Source organism: Lolium perenne, chromosome 4 (assembly GCF_019359855.2).
Source record: "Lolium perenne isolate Kyuss_39 chromosome 4, Kyuss_2.0, whole genome shotgun sequence".
Taxonomy (NCBI): domain Eukaryota; kingdom Viridiplantae; phylum Streptophyta; class Magnoliopsida; order Poales; family Poaceae; genus Lolium; species Lolium perenne.
Genome location: NC_067247.2, coordinates 97316669 through 97336698, shown reverse-complemented (window position 1 = coordinate 97336698; position 20030 = coordinate 97316669). Strand labels below are relative to the sequence as shown.

Genomic DNA, 20030 nt, shown 5'->3' with positions numbered 1-20030 from the left:
AAGAAAATCAATACATCCAACATTGCTAACTTATCCAAAATATTAAAGGAATGCATATGTAATAGTGGAGCAATCTCTTTGTAGAATGTACATAGAAATCATTGTAGCACTTTATCCATACTTACACAACAAAAAAATGGACACATGTAGCACATCGCAACACCGTATCATGAGCCTTTTTCGGGCCATACAGTCAGTCCATTGATCTCGTAGGGGTGAATCTCGCATACGTTACCTTGCTCCCTAAACAGGAGACTCCAAAGGTAATTAAGGACTACAGGCCGATGTCACTGCAACACTCAATACCCAAATTAATTAGCAAGGTGTTGGCCAATAGACTACAGCCAAAGAAAAGGGTTTAGTCATCAAATGCAGCCATGGTTTATTATCAAAGACAGGTCGATTGTGGAGATTTTACTACTGCAGTCGAGATGGTGCAATGTGCGAACAAACTGAAAAGGCCAGTCATTGTTCTGGAGCTGGACTTCCAGAAAGCTTTTGACACCGTACACTGGGAAGCCATTAGTCACACCTTAGCTGCCAGAGGTTTTCCTAAGAAGTGGATCAGTTGGGTCAAGGAGATTCTGGAAAATTCCCAAGCACAGGTGCTTATAAACGGTCAAAATGGTTAAAAAAAAGTTTCAAAATTCAGCGAGATGTATACCAGGGCGATCCTTTATAACCATACTTGTTCATTTGGTTGCTGACATTTTACAACAGATGGTCAAAAGGGCATATGAGTCAGGGTTCCTAAAGCACCCAATTCCGCAGGGTGCACCACTGCCTGCACTTCAATACCTGAATGACATGCTTCTACTCCTTCATGGTTCGGCGCATCAAGCCATCTTTGCGAAACAACTGCTTGACGCCACAATCACTAGGCTTCAGATAAATTTCCAGAAAAGTACGTTTGTTCCTCTTCACACGTCAGATCAAGAGGCAAACGAGGTGGCCTCAGTTCTGGGTTGCCCAATCACTCAGCTGCGTTGCACTTACCTAGGACTGCCACTGTCTGCGAACAAAATGTCACGAAAATTGTTGCAGCCAGTCATAGACAGAATTGGACGTCCGCTTCCAGGCTGGGTACCTAGGCTCATATCTGCAGGGGAGAGGGTGCAGATGGTGAATGCGGTCATGTCGGCTATTGCTATTCCCAACTTCTTCATGGCATGCATTGAGTGGGATCCGGCAAGTATTGATGCTGCCGACAAGCTTCGCAGAGCCTTCCGATGGAAAAAACAAGGGTGAGATCCTTGGAGGTCAATGTTTAGTGGCTTGGGATGTCGTCACACTTCCAAAACATCAGGGTGGTCTGGGGTCAGAAACCCGCGTATTCATAATCGAGCACTCATGGCTAACCTGACAGCAAAGCTGTTGTCCACAGGCAGGGTTCATGTCTTTCTCATGGCTCGCAGGAAATCGATACTTGCCCTTGTGCCAAAAGCACAACAAGCTACATAGTGCAACCCAAAGGAAGGAGATAGAACCGTGTTCTGGCAAGACAAATTGGATAGGTTTGGGTCAACTCTGCCTCAATTTGTCAGTGCTTTTCACCTTCGCAATAGATCAACATTGCGTGGTTGCCTCACAAAGACTTAACGGAACCTGGGAAGTGGCTCTGTTAGACCCTCTTCCGCCGATTGCTGAAACTCAGTTGCAAATTCTGATGAACGAACTGAATAACCTTCAGCAGCCAGTGGATCTACTGGGAGACACCAGACAGAGAAAGGCTACCACTAGAGACTGGTACAAACTGTTCAGTGACAGGGTCAGGTTTGGGCGCCTTATGAATTATGATCTACTAGTCTGGCAGCCTGCCATTCCACATAAGCATAAAATCTTCCTCTGGTTCGCTTACAGGGGAAGATTAAATACAAAAGATAATATGGTGAACAAGAAATCATGCACACTTTAAATCAGTTTGTGCATTTGCGGCAAGAGCGACACCATCAACAACTTGGCCGATCTGTGCAGCTGCGTGTATCCTAGAACTGTGGAAATCCAGGAACAACAGGGTATTTAACAACAAACAAACGTGCAGGCAAAAACTTCTGAAACTGATCACAGATGATCTAACCCTTTGGGCCTGCAGATCGCCAAAATTAAAAAGCAAACTTCTGAAATGGGCAGACAAGCGCTTTCAGCTACTTAGTATAGGTTTTTTTTTCTTTTTTACCACCACCCCGGTTCTGCCGGTTTGTGAATCCTTTGGACCTTGGACCCAAAGCAGCAGAGTGGAATTCAAACTTCAAATTGAATATGCGCAGCAAAAGATACATATCAACCTCTGGAAGATAAGAAGCTCATCCATCATACTGACAGAGTGATGGTTAGGCCAATCCTCAGATAAGTATGAGGCTAGTAATACATGTATCCTCTTTACACCATCCAAAAAATTGAAATACAAACCATTTCGCAAAAGCTTGTATCATCACAACAAACACACAACAGACAACACACGCATCAGAATAAACACACGTTCCAACAAGCTCTTGACAGCTTCCACTTGTACACTTATCACCAATACACCATCAGGTTTTGCTTTCTGTACTACGCACGCTCGCAGACCTCAGAGTCATGGACTTATCCTCAAGATACGGTCTCTTGCAGTTATCAACTGTGCATCAAAATTAGTGATCTTGCTCATAAGAGAGCCATTGCCATCCTTGTTGGGACGCAATAAGGCATCTAACTTTGCCGATATTTCTTTATTACTGCCACCGTCATCCATCAGAGCTTGGCTCAGTGACTGCACTGCGGTGACAAGCACAGTGGAAGCTTCTGCTGTGCCCATAGGATCATCATCTACAATATTTTCTCCAGTGAATTCAGTTTCTGATTCCTCCTGTGACAAGGATGGATTTCAGTGCATGTAAGAACTGAAGTGTTTGTATAGACAAATTGGGCAAGGCTATATAATCCAATGATACAGCACCAATTTAGTATGAATATAGGGCCATTTAGTGGACAAACATTCAAACCTCGGATATGTGCAATACACCACTATATAATATCCTTGTGCTAGTATGTATCCCACACAAAATGTCGGATGCTCATGCAAATACAAAATCTGCAATTGAATTCTCAAACTATGATTATGCAAATCAGGCATGTTACAGCGTGCTAAGAACTGATAGAAGATTTTCACAACAACGCAATAATGCAATGCTCTCAAGTCACCAGAAGAATACTTCACACAGACGCACATGCTCACCTTGCTTTGTACCAAAGAGGGAGGCCATGCCATGATGTAGGGATGGACCCCCAAATTATACCGATATGCATCATTAAAGAGCTCGCTCATCTCCGATGTTTCCAGGCACAAGGATAGATACAACTCACAAGATTGTGTGTTCTTGCAGTAGAAAATAGACATGTATACGAATCCATCGATGACCGCCACAACCTCCCCCCTGACATGGCAGTCCTTTTCCTCCATTGAGCATCCAGTGAAACTCTTAACAATCGGGTGCAACGGGAACTCCTTGTACAACATCCACCTATCATTGCCGGCTGTCAATAAATGAGAAACAAGTGCATCATCCTCTATATCTACCACGCAGAGCTTCCCATCCTTGGTCTCACCAAGCTTATATGTCGAACTACCCCTTCCTGTCATCAAATGCCTCGGCACATCGATTAAAGAGAACTGAAAGGTCGTGGTGTCGAGCACCACAATTTGGTTATACATCCAGTTTGGCCACCAGATGAGCCCACGCATCACCCTGCCGGTCATGGCATTGTCACCTGGCGGCAGCGTATTCTTGGGAAAAATTTGCCACTCCATGGTGTCAGATGAGAAGACGGCGACGCGGTCCGATTGTTCGCGCTCGTGAATGACACAGACCACACGGGACGGCGCCTGGCCATCTTCGGACGAGAGAGTGTACAAATGAAGGTCAGTGTAACCGAGGTACAGATCCAGTGCCTGCCTTAGCGGGTTGTAGGCGGCGCTCCCCTCAGCGCCCACCTTGACGAGGATGAAGTAGCCATCGTAGGTAGGACTGAGGGATTCGATCTCCCACCCGGCAGCGTCGGCGTCGCCGTGGCGTGAGAGGCCGATCTCAAAGAAATCGGTGGCGACGAGGTCCGGGTCGCACCGGCGCCAGGGGCAGGGAACGGCCGGGGCCACTTCAAAGTTGCTCTCGAGGAAGAGCGCGAGGAGAGGCGGCGCGTGGAGCGCGCGGAAACTGCGGCGGAAGGCGGGGGACGAGCGGACGGCGCGGCGGAAGGCGCGGCAGACGAAGGCCGCGCGGACGAGGCTCGGGAGGGACGGGAGGCGGAGGAAGATCTCGCGGAGGATGTCGTCGCTGAGACAGGTTATGGCGGTGGGGGTGGGCGGCGACGGCGGTATCAGCTGGGAAGCCATGGCGGCTGACTTGCCGAGCGGTCACGAGTTCAAGCGGCGGCGCGGTTGCAGCAATAAAAAACTTGGAAATTTCTCCCCCGATAAACAAACAAAACCTGGAGATTTTCTGCTCTAGAAATAAGAAAAAAGAACACTTCAGGTTTTATTAAAAAAAAAAGAACACTTCAGGCCTTGTTTGGCAGGGGAGGTTTTGTTTCGCTGAGTACCCTAGGGAGATTGGGTGAAAACACTTTATTTACTCTACTCTTCTCTACCCTAATATATGTGCAAATTTAATTCAACGTGCTAAAATAGATAGAATATGATTCCAACGTGACACTATATGATCAAACACTTTCTAGGATGAACATACATGCATACACTTCCTAGGATGAGTGGTTGGTGTAGATCACGAGATTTTAGAACACACTCTCATAGTCTCATTCACACAACCAACAAATTATGATAAATCTTCATGTGAAATTTATCCAGCCACCACAAGGAGGAAAACAATTCTCAATGTCAATAACGTAGGACTGAAACAAACGATGTTCTTAAAATGAACAATCATGTGAAAACAACACATGAATATGTATGTGTATACGTACCTATAATTCTCATGGAAAAAAAGACAAGTATTGTGGCCATTGTGAAAATGGTGCTCCAAAAATTTCCTGTGGAGCATTTTTTTAAAGGGCATAATAACTTTTTTTCATTTCTTCAAGAAACTCTTTGAGCAAATAGCAGACACATATTTTAAGGTGCTGGCACGACATCCCTCCCCCGTCAACGATGGATCCTCTTGGCGGCGTGATGGTCCTGAAGGTGCGGTGGCGATTCTGTGTGGACCTTACCTTGCTTCTGACGGCCCCAATGGTGCGGCTAAGGCACCTTCATTGTTGCTTGGTGGTGGGCGTCCTCGGCCAGCTCCCAACGACAACTTCAGCTACCCTAGGCTTCCTTGCGACGTGAAGCTCTACGGCTCTGGACCTGATGACGGACTTGGGTTTTAGCGATGAAGGTGCGTTGGCAAGTTCGTCGGCTGACAAGCAAAGAGGAGTCACGATTTACCTAGGTTCGGGCCTTGGAGGATAAAACCCCACTTCCTTCTCATTTGTTCTTGATTGATGATGGTGATGGTTACAAGGACACCATGATGGCTATGGTGTTCTCTCTCTAGATTGAATCTAATCTCCTTATCCCTCATAGCCCTTATAAAGGAGGCTATGTCTCGGGTATCGTGTCCAGGTCGATTAGAGCTTAAAGGTACACTCTAGGGTTCCCTGATACAGGCTTGTCCTTGCTCCGCACGCCACATACATGGGCCTTGAAGCTTTGTAATTGCCAATTGATCTTGGGTTTCTTGGTATTTAGCAGATAGTCAGGTGGGCTTCCTATTACACCGCATCCGATATGTTAATACATGGCACCTGAAGAGTCATGCTCACGTCACTTGGGTGTGGGATAGCAATGGTGGGTTTCAAGGCTGGTTCGGCTCCTCTCGAGTATATCTGAAGACATTGGGTGGTGGGCAACACACTAGCCATGGTTTTCTCTAGGGAACTGTTCAGAGTTGGCTCACTGATACGTCCATTTTGCATCACTATTTTATATTATAATTTGCTGTTATTCATTGATATATTTCATATTTGGAGATGATACTTATGTTATTTCATCTATTTTGCATGTTTCATGATTATTTGGGGATCGCGCACCGGAGCCAGGATTCTGCTGGAAAAAGCACCGTCAGAATGCAATATTTCGGAAGATCAACAGTTGACGGAAATTATATGAAAAATCATATTTTTCCAGAAGTCGAAGGGAGCCAGAAGGGGGAGCCGAGGGGACCCGAGGTGGGCCCACCTCATAGGCCGGCGTGGCCCAAGGCCTGGCCGCGCCGCCCTGTGAGGAGGGGGCCCACAGCCCCCTCTCGCCTCCTTTTCTTCGCGTACGTCTTCGTCCCGAAAACCTAAGCCCCAGAGGATAGTCGCAGAGAGTCACAGCCACCTCTGCGGGGCGGAGAACACCAAAGAGAAAAGAGCTCTCCGGCAGGCTGAAATCTGCCGGGAAAATTCCCTCCCGGAGGGGGAAATCGACGCCATCGTCATCGTCATCAAGCTGGACATCATCTCCATCATCATCACCATCATCTTCATCATCATCACCGCCATCTCCACCGCTGCACCTCGTCACCGCTGTAACAATTTGGGTTTGATCTTGTTTGTTTGATAGGGGAAACTCTCCCGGTGTTGATTCCTACTTGTTATTGATGCTATTGAGTGAAACTATTGAACCAAGGTTTATGTTCAGATTGTTATTCATCATCATATTACCTCTGATCGTGTTCCATATGATGTCTTGTGAGTAGTTCGTTTAGTTCTTGAGGACATGGGTGAAGTCTAAATGTTAGTAGTGAATTATGTTGGTTAGTATTCAATGTTGTGATATTTAAGTTGTGGTGTTATTCTTCTAGTGGTGTCGTGTGAACGTCGACTACATGACACTTCACCATTTATGGGCCTAGGGGAGTGCATCTTGTATTCGGTTGCTAATTGCGGGGTTGCCGGAGTGACAGAAACCTAAACCCCCGTTAGTATATCGATGCAGGAGGGATAGCAGGATCTCAGAGTTTAAGGTTGTGGTTAGATTTATCTTAATTACTTTCTTGTAGTTGCGGATGCTTGCAAGGGGTATAATCACAAGTATGTATTAGTCCTAGGAAGGGCGGTACATTAGCATAGGTTCACCCACACAACACTTATCAAAACAATGAAGATTAATCAGCTATATGAAGCGAAAGCACTAGACTAAATTCCCGTGTGTCCTCAAGAACGTTTGGTCATTATAAGTAAACAAACCGGTTTGTCCTTTGTGCTAAAAAGGATTGGGCCACTCGCTGCAATTATTTGTCTCGCATTTTACTTACTCGTACTTTATTTGCCTGCTATATCAAAACCCCCTGAATACTTGTCTGTGAGCATTTACAGTGAATCCTTCATCGAAACTGCTTGTCAACACCTTCTGCTCCTCGTTGGGTTCGACACTCTTATTTATCGAAAGTATTACGATACACCCCCTATACTTGTGGGTCATCAAGACTATTTTCTGGCGCCGTTGCCGGGGAGTGAAGCGCTATTGGTAAGTGGAATTGGTAAGGAAAACCTTTACTGTACGTGTTGTTTTTATTTCTGCCTTCTGCTATAATTCATTATGGAGAGGTCTTCTCTTGAATTCCTCTTTGGGAAATCTACTACTACTGCAAAGGTAGTGGATGAGGCGCCAGGTGAGAAAGAGGTTCCATACAAAATACCTATGAAAATTATTGAACGTGTTGTGGATAACCGCTATGAAGGGGATGGAACTGTCCATCCTGGTGATCATTTACTGTTTTTACATGAATTATGCGGGTTATTCAAATGTGCAGGTATTGCTATGGATGAAGTTAGGAAGAAACTATTCTCTATATCGCTGTCTGGTAAAGCAGCGCACTGGTATAAATTGTTGAATAATAGGGATTCTCTTAATTGGGAGGACATTGTGCCTTTATTTTATTCCAAATTCTATCCTCCAAGTGAGATTCACAAAGATCGGAACCGCATATATAATTTCTGGCCTCATGATGGAGAAAGTATTGCCCAAGCTTGGGGAAGATTGAAGTCTTTAATGCTCAAATGCCCCATTCATGAGCTTCCTGGTAATATTATTATTGATAATTTCTATGCAAGATTGTCTTTTCAAGATAAGACTTTGCTGGATACTTCTTGTTCTGGATCATTTATACGCAACAAAGAAGAGTTTAAAAGGGACCTTCTTGATCGGATCCAGGAAAATACTGAAGGATGGGAGAAAGACAAAGATAGAGAGTCAGGTATAAACTATGATTATAAATGCATTGAAGTTTTTATGGATACTGATAAATTTTGTAATATGAGTGCTACTTATGGTCTTGATTCTCAAGTCGTTGTAAATCTTTATAAAGCTTTTGCGTCTCACTTTGAATTGCCTAGGAAGAATTTTGATAAGTATCATGAACCATATAAAGATAAAATTGATCCATCTATAAATAAATGTGCTATAATTGAAACTGTTGATCATATTCTTCCTGAAGCTTATATTGAAAAAACTCCTTTCCCTGCTAAAATGAAGGAGTACTCTGTTATATCTAGTGCGGTTAATAAAAGTGCAAAGAAACCTATAGAACCTGAAGAACAAATTAAGGTTGAACCTGCTGTTGCAATAGTTAAAGATCTTGTGACTGAAAATGTAGAAGATGGTCATATTATTTTCTGTGAAGATGCTTCTAATATTGTTTCGCATCCTAATAAGTCTAGGAAAGCTGTTCCTATGCTCTCTGTTAGAATTGGTGATCATTGTTATTATGGTTTATGTGACATTGGTGCAAGTATTAGCGCCATTCCTTATGAGCTTTATACGGAGATCATGCATGAAATTAGTTCTTGTGAACTTGAAGATATTGATGTGGTTATTCGGCTAGCTAATAGAGAAACTATCTCTCCTATTGGTATTGTTCGAGATGTGGAAGTTCTGTGTGGTAAGATTAAATATCCTGCTGACTTTCTGGTACTTGGTTCTGCTGCTAGTAAGTATTGTCCTATTATTTTTGGTAGACCATTCCTAAATACTTGTGGAGCTGTTATAGATTGCAAGAAGGAAAAGATTGTTACTAAATTTGCTGGTGAATCTTATGAGTTTAATTTCTCTAAACTTGCCAAAACTCCTTATAAAGCTGATTTTCCTAATAATGATTTTAGAGTTGAACAATGTGCGTCTATTGCTCTTGCTCCTAATAATCCTTTGCAGCAACATTTGGAGAATAGTGAGAGTGAAGTCTTTAGGGAAGAAAGGAATGAGCTTGATGAAATTTTCCTTCGTCAACCTATTCTTAAACATGACTTGTCGGTTGAAGATCTAGGTACAACACCACCACCAAAGGAAGATCCTATTTTTGATTTAAAACCATTGCCTGATAATCTTAAGTATGCTCATATTGATGATAAGAAAATATATCTTGTTATTATTAGTTCTAAGCTTTCAGATATTGAGGAAGAAAGGTTACTGGAAATATTGAAGAAACACCGAGGAGCTATTGGCTATACTCTTGATGACTTGAAGGGGATTTCTCCCTCTATTTGCCAACATGCTATCAATATGGAAGATGATGCAAAGCCTGTTGTTGAACATCAACATCATCTAATTCCGAAGATGAAGGATGTGGTAAGGAATGAGGTATTAAAACTTCTTGAAGCTGGTATTATATATCCTATTGCTGATAGTAGATGGGTTAGTCCTGTGCATTGTGTTCCTAAGAAAGAGGAATGACGGTTGTGCCTAATGATAATGATGAGCTCATCCCTCAAAGAGTAGTTGTAGGGTATAGAATGTGCATTGATTATCGAAAAGTTAATAAGGTTACTAAGAAAGATCATTACCCTTTACCATTTATTGATCAAATGTTAGAAAGGTTGTCTAAAAATACTCATTTTTGCTTTCTTGATGGTTATTCTGGGTTTTCACAAATTGCTGTTAAAGCTAAAGATCAAGAGAAAACCACTTTCACTTGTCCTGATGGAACTTATGCTTATAGGCGTATGCCTTTTGGTCTATGTAATGCTCCTGCAACTTTTCAAAGATGCATGTCTGCTATTTTTCATGGCTTTTGTGAGAGTATTGTAGAGGTATTCATGGATGATTTTTCTGTCTATGGGAATTCTTTTGATAATTGCTTGCGAAACCTTGATAAAGTATTGCAGAGATGTGAAGAAACTAATCTTGTTCTTAATTGGGAGAAATGCCACTTTATGGTTAATGAAGGAATTGTATTGGGACATAAAATTTCTGAGAGAGGTATTGAAGTTGATAGAGCTAAAGTTGAAGCAATTGAGAAGATGCCCTATCCTAGGGATGTTAAAGGTATTCGTAGTGTTCTTGGTCATGCTGGGTTTTATAGGAGATTTATTAAAGATTTCTCTAAGATTTCAAAGCCTCTTACTAATCTTCTTCAAAAAGATGTACCTTTTGTTTTTGATGATGATTGTAAGGAAGCTTTTGAAACTCTAAAGAAAGCCTTAACAACTGCTCCTGTAGTTGAACCTCCTGATTGGAATTTGCCTTTTGAGATTATGTGTGATGCTAGTGATTTTGCTGTAGGCGCTGTTCTTGGACAGCGAGTAGATAAGAAATTGAATGTTATTCATTATGCTAGCAAAACTCTTGATGCTGCTCAAAGAAATTATGCTACAACTGAAAAAGAATTATTAGTTGTAGTCTTTGCTTGTGATAAGTTTAGATCCTATATTGTTGATTCAAAAGTTACAATTCATACTAATCATGCTGCAATTAGATACCTTATGACAAATAAAGATGCTAAGCCAAGGCTTATTAGATGGGTACTTCTTTTGCAAGAATTTGATTTACATATTATAGATAGGAAAGGTGCTGATAATCCTGTTGTTGATAATTTGTCTAGATTGGAAAATATTGCTTATGATCCTGTTCCTGTTAATGATAGTTTTCCAAATGAACAATTGGCTGTAATAAAGATGAGCTCGCGAGATAGTCCTTGGTATGCTGATTATGCTAACTTTATTGTTTCCAAGTACTTGCCTCCAACCTTTTCAGCTCAGCAAAGGAGGAATTTTTTTTATGACTTGAGGCATTATTTTTGGGATGACCCACACCTATATAAAGAAGGAGTGGATGGTATTCTGCGAAGATGTGTTCCTGAATATGAACAACAGGAGATATTGAGTAAATGTCATGGTAGTGTTTATGGAGGACATCACGCCGGAGATAGGACCGCGCAAAAGGTTCTACAATCAGGTTTTTATTGGCCAACTCTCTTCAAAGATGCAAGAAAGTTTATTTTATCTTGTGATGAATGTCAAAGGGTTGGTAATATCTCCAGACGCAATGAAATGCCTATGAACTATACTCTTGTTATTGAACCATTCGATTGTTGGGGATTTGACTTCATGGGTCCTTTCCCTTCTTCAGAAGGTAACACTCATATACTTGTTGTTGTTGATTATGTTACTAAATGGGTGGAAGCCATACCTACAAAAAGTGCTGATGGTGAGACCTCTTTAAGAATGCTTTTAGATATTATTTTCCCTACATTTGGAGTTCCTGGATATATTATGACTGATGGAGGTTCTCATTTTATTCATGGTGGTTTTAGAAAAACTCTTGCTAAATATGGTATTAATCATAGAATTGCTTCTGCCTATCATCCTCAAACTAGTGGGCAAGTAGAATTATCAAATAGAGAGATTAAATATATCTTGCAGAAGACTGTTAATAAATCTAGAAAGAACTGGGCTATTAAATTGAAAGAAGCACTATGGGCTTATAGAACTGCTTATAAAAATCCCATGGGTATGTCACCGTATAAAATGGTTTATGGGAAAGCTTGTCATTTACCTTTAGAACTAGAGCACAAAGCTTATTGGGCTGTGAGAGAACTAAATAAAGATCCTAAACTTGCCGGTAAGAAAAGATTGCTACAATTGAGTTCTCTAGATGAATGGAGAAGTGAAGCATATGAAAATGCTAAACTCTTTAAAGAGAAAGTTAAGAAATGGCATGATAGAAGAATTATCAAAAGATAATTTAATGTTGGAGATAAAGTCCTATTGTATCGGTCTCGTCTCAGATTTTTTGCAGGGAAATTACTTTCAAAATGGGAAGGACCATATGTCATTGATGAGGTTTATCGATCAGGAGCAATGAAAATTAGCTCTCTGCAAGGTAATGCCACACAGGTGGTGAATGGACAAAGACTCAAGCATTATATCTCGGGTGATTCTTACAATGAAGATGTTGATGTTATTCAAGTGGTAACTCCGGAAGCTTTCATCAAAGGCCAAGTTGACAGTCCTGCAGAGTCCGACTTTGAATAGGTAACAGTTCTGGTAAGAAAAAGTCCGCGTTTAACTTTTCGAACAATGTTTTTGCAACTTTTGGAAAATATGAAAAATTACGAGATCGAAACGGAGTGGAGGAGACGCACGAGGGCGTGCCCCCACAGGCCGGCGCGGGCCCCAGCCTGGCCACGTTGCCATGTGAGGAGGCCGCCTCGTCACCCCTCTCCGACTCTGGTTCGACCTGGTACTTTCCGTTTGTCGTGAAAATTTTTGCTATATAATCCCCCGGACCCCTGGAGGTCCGTATATCGTTTTCTCGACGAGTTTTATTTCGAGCTATTTCTGCCAGGATCCGTCGTTGATCTAGAAGCATCATGGTCTCCAACAACAAGAAAAAGGAGCCTTTGGAGGAAGATATTCAAGACCCCGAGTTGAAAGAAGAAGTCAAGGAGGATGAAGAGGAAGTTGAAGAAGTTCCGCGAGTACGCCCGCGCACCACCGTCGCAAGCATCGGAGTGGTGTCAAACCCGTTCAACGCCAAGAAGAGTGCACGGATTAGCACCGGAGGAAGAGTTCCACGTCACTACCTAGCTCCAAGGACATCTCCACCTGGCACCTATCACCCCTTCCACATTCTAATTCATAATACACAAACTGAAAGGGTTCCCAAGGCAGTGCTGCCCAGCAATTGGGATATAGATCATTCTAACGCTGCAGGAAGGATGAAGCCTGAAGCTGAAGAGTGGGGAAACAACTCTAAGAGTTGGGACTCGCCGTCGGATGTACTTCTTAACCGCGTCGAGCAAAATTCAGAGATGATCCGCAACCTCACGTACAGGATTGATGAGCTAAAGGAGCTCGTTGAGAAGCTTATCCGGAATTCACCATCACCACCGCCGAAGGAGTAATTCGTCATCGGTATTGGCATCCCCTTGGTTAGTTCCAAGCTTGGGGGAGTGCCGCGGTATCACATCATCACTATCTTTTATCTTTTTACTTTCAAGTAGTGTCATATCATGAGTAGGGAAGTTATCATATAAGATGTGTTGCGGTATGGAAGTATCTCTCTTTAGTTAGTTATCTATGTATCCCTTGGTGTGAGTTATCGTTATGGAATATTAATGAGAAGTCTTATCATTTACATATTGCACATCTTATTTTAGTTTGCAATCTCTATTATATGATTGATCTTGTTGTTAGTAGGGGTATCACTTTGGGAGCATTGAGTAAATCCATTTGGTTTTGGCAAACTTAGCATTGGTCAATAGCAACAACACTTTGAGTTTTAAGTAGAGAAGAGGAAATACATGTAGATATGTTATTATCTTTCTTGTTAGTTCTTAGCTTAGTATTCTGAAGTTAAAATTGTTTGTGCTTACAAGTAAGATGCATGATTGTTTCTATCACATGTATATTTGTTTGTTTCCCTCGACTCTTATGCTTGCTAATTAACCTTGCTAGCCAAAGACCTGTACCGAGAGGGAATACTTCTCGTACATCCAAACCCTTAAACCAAACCTATGCCATCAGTGTCCACCATAACTACCTACTTTGTGGTATTTCCCTGCCATTCCAAGTAAATACTTCATGTGCTACCTTTAAGCAATTCAAAAGCTATTACCTCTTATTTGTGTCAATGTTTTATAGCTCATGAGGAAGTATGTGGTGTTTTATCTTTCAATCTTGTTAGGCAGCTTCCACTAATGGACTAGTGGCTTCATCCACTTATCCTATAATTTTGCAAAAAGAGCTGGCAACGGGGTTCCCAGCCCCAATTAATCAACTTTCATTAATAATTCTCTTCACATGTTTTGCCCTGATTCATCAGTAAGCAACTTAATTTTGCAATAGACACTCCTCCATGGTATGAGATTGTTGGAAGGCACCCGAGGATTCGGTTAGCCATGGCTTGTGTAAGCAAAGGTTGGGGGGAGTGTTATCCTTAAATAAACTAAAGTACATGTGTAAACAAAAGAGAAGAGGGATGATCTACCTTGCTGGTAGAGATGACGTCCTTCATGGGAGCCGCTCTTTGGAGGTCTGTTTGGCAAGGGGGTTAGAGTACCCGCTACCATTCGTTGACAACAACAAACACCTCTCAAAACTTTACTTTTATGCTCTCTATATGATTTCAAAACTCGAAAAGCTCTAGCACATGATTTAATCCCTGCTTCCCTCTGCGAAGGGCCTATCTTTTACTTTATGTTGAGTCAGTAAACCTATTTCCCTCCATCTCAGGCAAGCATTTGAGTTGTTGTGATCAAACCATTTATATTGTGATCTATTTCATTATGTCTTTTACTTTTCCTTGTTTAGTACAAATTTTATCTGAATGAATACAGCTTTGAAAGTTATCGATGATTATGAGGAGATTACTATGATTGAGTATGCAAGTTTATTATAAGCTCTAATATGAGAGCGCTGCTCAATAGATAAGTATAATCTGTTAACTGTTCTCTGACCAAGAACAAAGTTTGCCATCACCAATTATGATTCTTTATGCACCTTTATTTGTGATTACCTTCCACTTGTTTCAAGTTAAATTATATGAGGAAGTTGTTTATTAGAATGTCTTGTGTGAATGAATATGATGCTTCTTGTCCGTATTTTATTTATCGACTCTTCACTCCATAAACATGTGGTCTTGTTTACCGAGTTCAGTTTCGCTTGGGGACAAGCGAAGTCTAAGCTTGGGGGAGTTGATACGTCCATTTTGCATCACTATTTTATATCATAATTTGTTGTTATTCATTGATATATTTCATATTTGGAGATGATACTTATGTTATTTCATCTATTTTGCATGTTTCATGATTATTTGGGGATCGCGCACCGGAGCCAGGATTCTGCTGGAAAAAGCACCGTCAGAATGCAATATTTCAGAAGATCAACAGTTGACGGAAATTATATGAAAAATCCTATTTTTCCAGAAGTCGAAGGGAGCCAGAAGGGGGAGCCGAGGGGACCCGAGGTGGGCCCACCTCATAGGCCGGCGCGGCCCAAGGCCTGGCCGTGCCGCCCTGTGAGGAGGGGGCCCACAGCCCCCTCTCGCCTCCTTTTCTTCGCGTACGTCTTCGTCCCGAAAACCTAAGCCCCAGAGGATAGTCGCAGAGAGTCACAGCCGCCTCTGCGGGGCGGAGAACACCAGAGAGAAAAGAGCTCTCCGGCAGGCTGAAATCTGCCGGGGAAATTTCCTCCCGGAGGGGGAAATCGACGCCATCGTCATCATCATCAAGCTGGACATCATCTCCATCATCATCACCATCATCTTCATCATCATCACCGCCATCTCCACCGCTGCACCTCGTCACCGCTGTAACAATTTGGGTTTGATCTTGTTTGTTTGATAGGGGAAACTCTCCCGGTGTTGATTCCTACTTGTTATTGATGCTATTGAGTGAAACTATTGAACCAAGGTTTATGTTCAGATTGTTATTCATCATCATATTACCTCTGATCGTGTTCCATATGATGTCTCGTGAGTAGTTCGTTTAGTTCTTGAGGACATGGGTGAAGTCTAAATGTTAGTAGTGAATTATGTTGGTTAGTATTCAATGTTGTGATATTTAAGTTGTGGTGTTATTCTTCTAGTGGTGTCGTGTGAACGTCGACTACATGACACTTCACCATTTATGGGCCTAGGGGAGTGCATCTTGTATTCGGTTGCTAATTGCGGGGTTGCCGGAGTGACAGAAACCTAAACCCCCGTTAGTATATCGATGCAGGAGGGATAGCAGGATCTCAGAGTTTAAGGTTGTGGTTAGATTTATCTTAATTACTTTCTTGTAGTTGCGGATGCTTGCAAGGGGTATAATCACAAGTATGTATTAGTCCTAGGAAGGGCGGTACATTAGCATAGGTTCACCCACACAACACTTATCAAAACAATGAAGATTAATCAGCTATATGAAGCGAAAGCACTAGACTAAATTCCCGTGTGTCCTCAAGAACGTTTGGTCATTATAAGTAAACAAACCGGCTTATCCTTTGTGCTAAAAAGGATTGGGTCACTCACTGCAATTATTTCTCTCGCATTTTACTTACTCGTACTTTATTTGCCTGCTATATCAAAACCCCCTGAATACTTTTCTATGAGCATTTACAGTGAATCCTTCATCGAAACTGCTTGTCAACACCTTCTGCTCCTCGTTGGGTTCGACACTCTTATTTATCGAAAGTACTACGATACACCCCCTATACTTGTGGGTCATCACTCACCAATCGCTGGCGTCCTCACGTGGTGTTGGTGCGCAACTCCGTGGCACCTATAGATTCTTGACACTTTTGCTCCTGCACCCACAATAGGTGATAGCTTGGGGTTAGTCAGCCTCATATGTGAGGCCTCGAACTAGAGATTGTGATGCATAACCGATTAAAAACCTATTTTTGATTCGCCTAAGCCGATGACGTTTGTGGAAACCATCACCTTCTTGGAGGTGCCGATGGTGCATTACCTTTTCTACCATCTGGTGCAGCTCCTGGGAAGCCTCTAACACATTGGGTCAACTGATGATGGTGTCTAGGCGTTACTCCCCCTCAGGCGTTGATGTCTACGGGTGCTTCTATTCTTTTAGACAGTGTTGGGCCTCCAAGAGCAGAGGTTTGTAGAACAGCAGCAAGTTTCCCTTAAGTGGATCACCCAAGGTTTATCGAACTCAGGGAGGAAGAGGTCAAAGATATCCCTCTCATGCAACCCTGCAACCACAAAGCAAGAAGTCTCTTGTGTCCCCAACACACCTAATAGGTGCACTAGTTCGGCGAAGAGATAGTGAAATACAGGTGGTATGAATAAGTATGAGCAGTAGCAATGGCGCCAGAAAAGTGCTTGCTGGCGTGCAGTTAATGGTAGTAATATTGCAGGAAGTAAAGATGCAGTAAAACAGTAAACAAGCAGCGATTTCAGTATTTGGGAACAAGGCCTAGGGATTATACTTTCACTAGTGGACACTTGATGTCTACGTTCCCCCTCCTTTCCTGTAGACAGTGTTGGGCCTCCAAGAGCAGAGGTTTGTAGAACAGCAGCAAGTTTTCCCTTAAGTGGATCACCCAAGGTTTATCGAACTCAGGGAGGAAGAGGTCAAAGATATCCCTCTCATGCAACCCTGCAACCACAAAGCAAGAAGTCTCTTGTGTCCCCAACACACCTAATAGGTGCACTAGTTCGGCGAAGAGATAGTGAAATACAGGTGGTAGTATTGCAGCAGTAGTAACGCAAAGAAACAAGAAACAAGCAGTAGTAACGCAGCAGTATTTAGGAACAAGGCCTAGGGATTACACTTTCACTAGTGGACACTCTCAACATTGATCACATAACAGAATAGATAAATGCATACTCTACACTTTTGTTGGATGATGAACACATTGCGTAGGATTACACGAACCCTCAATGCCGGAGTTAACAAGCTCCACAATAATGCTCATATTTAAGTAACCTTATAGTGTAAGATAGATCAACAGACTAAACCAAGTACTAACATAGCATGCACACTGTCACCTTCATGCATATGTAGGAGGAATAGATCACATCAATATTATCATAGCAATAGTTAACTTCGCAATCTACAAGAGATCATGATCATAGCATAAACCAAGTACTAACACGGTGCACACACTGTCACCTTTACACACGTGCAGGAGGAATAGAACTACTTTAATAACTTTGCTAGAGTAGCACATAGATAATAGTGATACAAAACTCATATGAATCTCAATCATGTAAAGCAGCTCATGAGATCATTGTATTGAGGTACATGGGAGAGAGATGAACCACATAGCTACGAAAGCCCTCGGCCTCGGGGGTGAATTACTCCCTCCTCATCATGGGGGCAGCGATGGCGGTGAAGATGGCGGTGAAGACGGCGGTGGAGATGGCTCCGGGGCAATTCCCCGTCCGGCAGGGTGCCGGAACAGAGTTCTGTCCCCCGAATTGGAGTTTCGCGATGGCGGCGGCGCCCACAGAGTCTTTACGGAGTTTCGTCAATTGGTACTGCGTTTTTAGGTCGAAAGGGCTTTTATAGGCGAAGAGGCGGCACGTGGGGCACTGGGGCGCCACACCCCAGGCCGGCGCGGCCGAGCCCTGCCCCGCGCCGCAATGTGGTGTGGTGGCCCCCCGGCCCCTCTCCGACTCTTCTTCGGTGTTCGGGACGCTTCCGGGCAAAATAGGAGGTTTGGCGTTTATTTCGTCCAATACCGAGAATATTGCCCGAACAGCCTTTCGGAACCAAAAACAGCAGAAAACAGAACTGCACCGTGGCATCTTGTTAATAGGTTAGTTCTGGAAAATGCATGAAAATGATATAAAGTGTGAACAAAACATGTTGGTATTGTCATAAAACAAGCATGGAACATCGGAAATTATAGATACGTTGGAGACGTATCAGCATCCCCAAGCTTAGTTCCTACTCGTCCTCGAGTAGGTAAACGATAAAAGATAATTTCGAGGTGACATGCTACCAACATAATCTTAATCATACCATTGTAAAGCATATGAGATGAATGCAGCGATTCGAAACAATGTAAATGCAATGAGTAAACAAGTGAATCATATAGCAAAGACTTTTCATGAATAGTACTTTCGAGACAAGCATCAATAAGTCTTGCATAAGAGTTACTCATAAAGCAATAAATTCATAGTAGAGACATTGAAGCAACACAATGGAAGATTAAGTTTCAGCGGTTGCTTTCAACTTGTAACATGTATATCTCATGGATAGTTGTCAATGCAAAGCAATATAACAAATGCAATAAGCAAGTATATAAGAATCAATGCACAGTTCACACAAATGTTTGCTTCTTGAGGTGGAGAAAGATAGGTGAACTGACTCAACAATAAAAGTAAAAGAATGGTCCTTCAAAGAGGAAAGCATCGATTGCTATATTTGTGCTAGAGCTTTTATTTTGAAAACATGAAACAATTTTGTCAACGGTAGTAATAAAGCATATGTATCATGTAAATTATATCTTACAAGTTGCAAGCCTCATGCATAGTATACTAATAGTGCCCGCACCTTGTCCTAATTAGCTTGGACTACCGGATCATCACAATGCACATGTTTTAACCAAGTGTCACAAAGGGGTACCTCTATGCCGCCTGTACAAAGGTCTAAGGAGAAAGCTCGCATTGGATTTCTCGCTATTGATTATTCTTCAACTTAGACATCCATACCGGGACAACATAGACAACAGATAATGGACTCCTCTTTTATGCATAAGCATTTAACAACAATTAATAATTTTCTCATTTGAGATTGAGGATATATGTCCAAAACTGAAACTTCCACCATGGATCATGGCTTTAGTTAGCGGCCCAATGTTCTTCTCTAACATTATGCATGCTTAACCATAAGGTGGTAGATCTCTCTTACTTCAGACAAGACGGACATGCATAGCAACTCACATGAAATTCAACAATGAATAGTTGATGGCGTCCCCAGTGAACATGGTTATCGCACAACAAGCAACTTAATAAGAGATAAAGTGCATAATTACATATTCAATACCACAATAGTTTTTAAGCTATTTGTCCCATGAGCTATATATTGCAAAGGTGAATGATGGAATTTTAAAGGTAGCACTCAAGCAATTTACTTTGGAATGGCGGAAAATACCATGTAGTAGGTAGGTATGGTGGACACAAATGGCATAGTGGTTGGCTCAAGGATTTTGGATGCATGAGAAGTATTCCCTCTCGATACAAGGTTTAGGCTAGCAAGGTTGTTTGAAGCAAACACAAGGATGAACCGGTGCAGCAAAACTCACATAAAAGACATATTGTAAACATTATAAGACTCTACACCGTC

The 20030-nt window shown here is 42.3% G+C and overlaps 2 protein-coding genes across 2 annotated transcripts; one reads left to right on the top strand and one right to left on the bottom strand.

The window, feature by feature from the left end:
• The first annotated feature begins 431 nt into the window (after positions 1–431).
• Positions 432–1790, top strand: LOC139839042 (uncharacterized). Its single transcript, XM_071829085.1, has 4 exons — positions 432–605; positions 721–904; positions 1001–1244; positions 1691–1790. Exons 1-4 carry the CDS (start codon positions 432–434, stop codon positions 1788–1790), a joined length of 702 nt encoding a protein of 233 aa, XP_071685186.1.
• A 505-nt stretch (positions 1791–2295) lies between these two features.
• On the bottom strand, positions 2296–4407 carry LOC127293403 (uncharacterized). The gene is made up of 2 exons (XM_051323023.2): positions 3215–4407; positions 2296–2845 (listed from the first exon to the last, which is right to left on the bottom strand). Exons 1-2 carry the CDS (start codon positions 4367–4369, stop codon positions 2576–2578), a joined length of 1425 nt encoding a protein of 474 aa, XP_051178983.1. The 5' UTR covers positions 4370–4407; the 3' UTR covers positions 2296–2575.
• Between the last annotated feature and the right edge of the window lie 15623 nt (positions 4408–20030).

Coding starts and splice junctions, on each gene's coding strand:
- LOC127293403 (XM_051323023.2), bottom strand. CDS start 4,369: ATGGCTTCCCAGCTGATACCGCCGTCGCCGCCCACCCCCACCGCCATA. Junction 2,846..3,214: donor CCTCTTTGGTACAAAGCAAG/GTGAGCATGTGC, acceptor TCCTTGTCACAG/GAGGAATCAGAAACTGAATT.
- LOC139839042 (XM_071829085.1), top strand. CDS start 432: ATGGTGCAATGTGCGAACAAACTGAAAAGGCCAGTCATTGTTCTGGAG. Junction 606..720: donor TGGAAAATTCCCAAGCACAG/GTGCTTATAAAC, acceptor ATTTTACAACAG/ATGGTCAAAAGGGCATATGA. Junction 1,245..1,690: donor TTCCGATGGAAAAAACAAGG/GTGAGATCCTTG, acceptor AATAACCTTCAG/CAGCCAGTGGATCTACTGGG.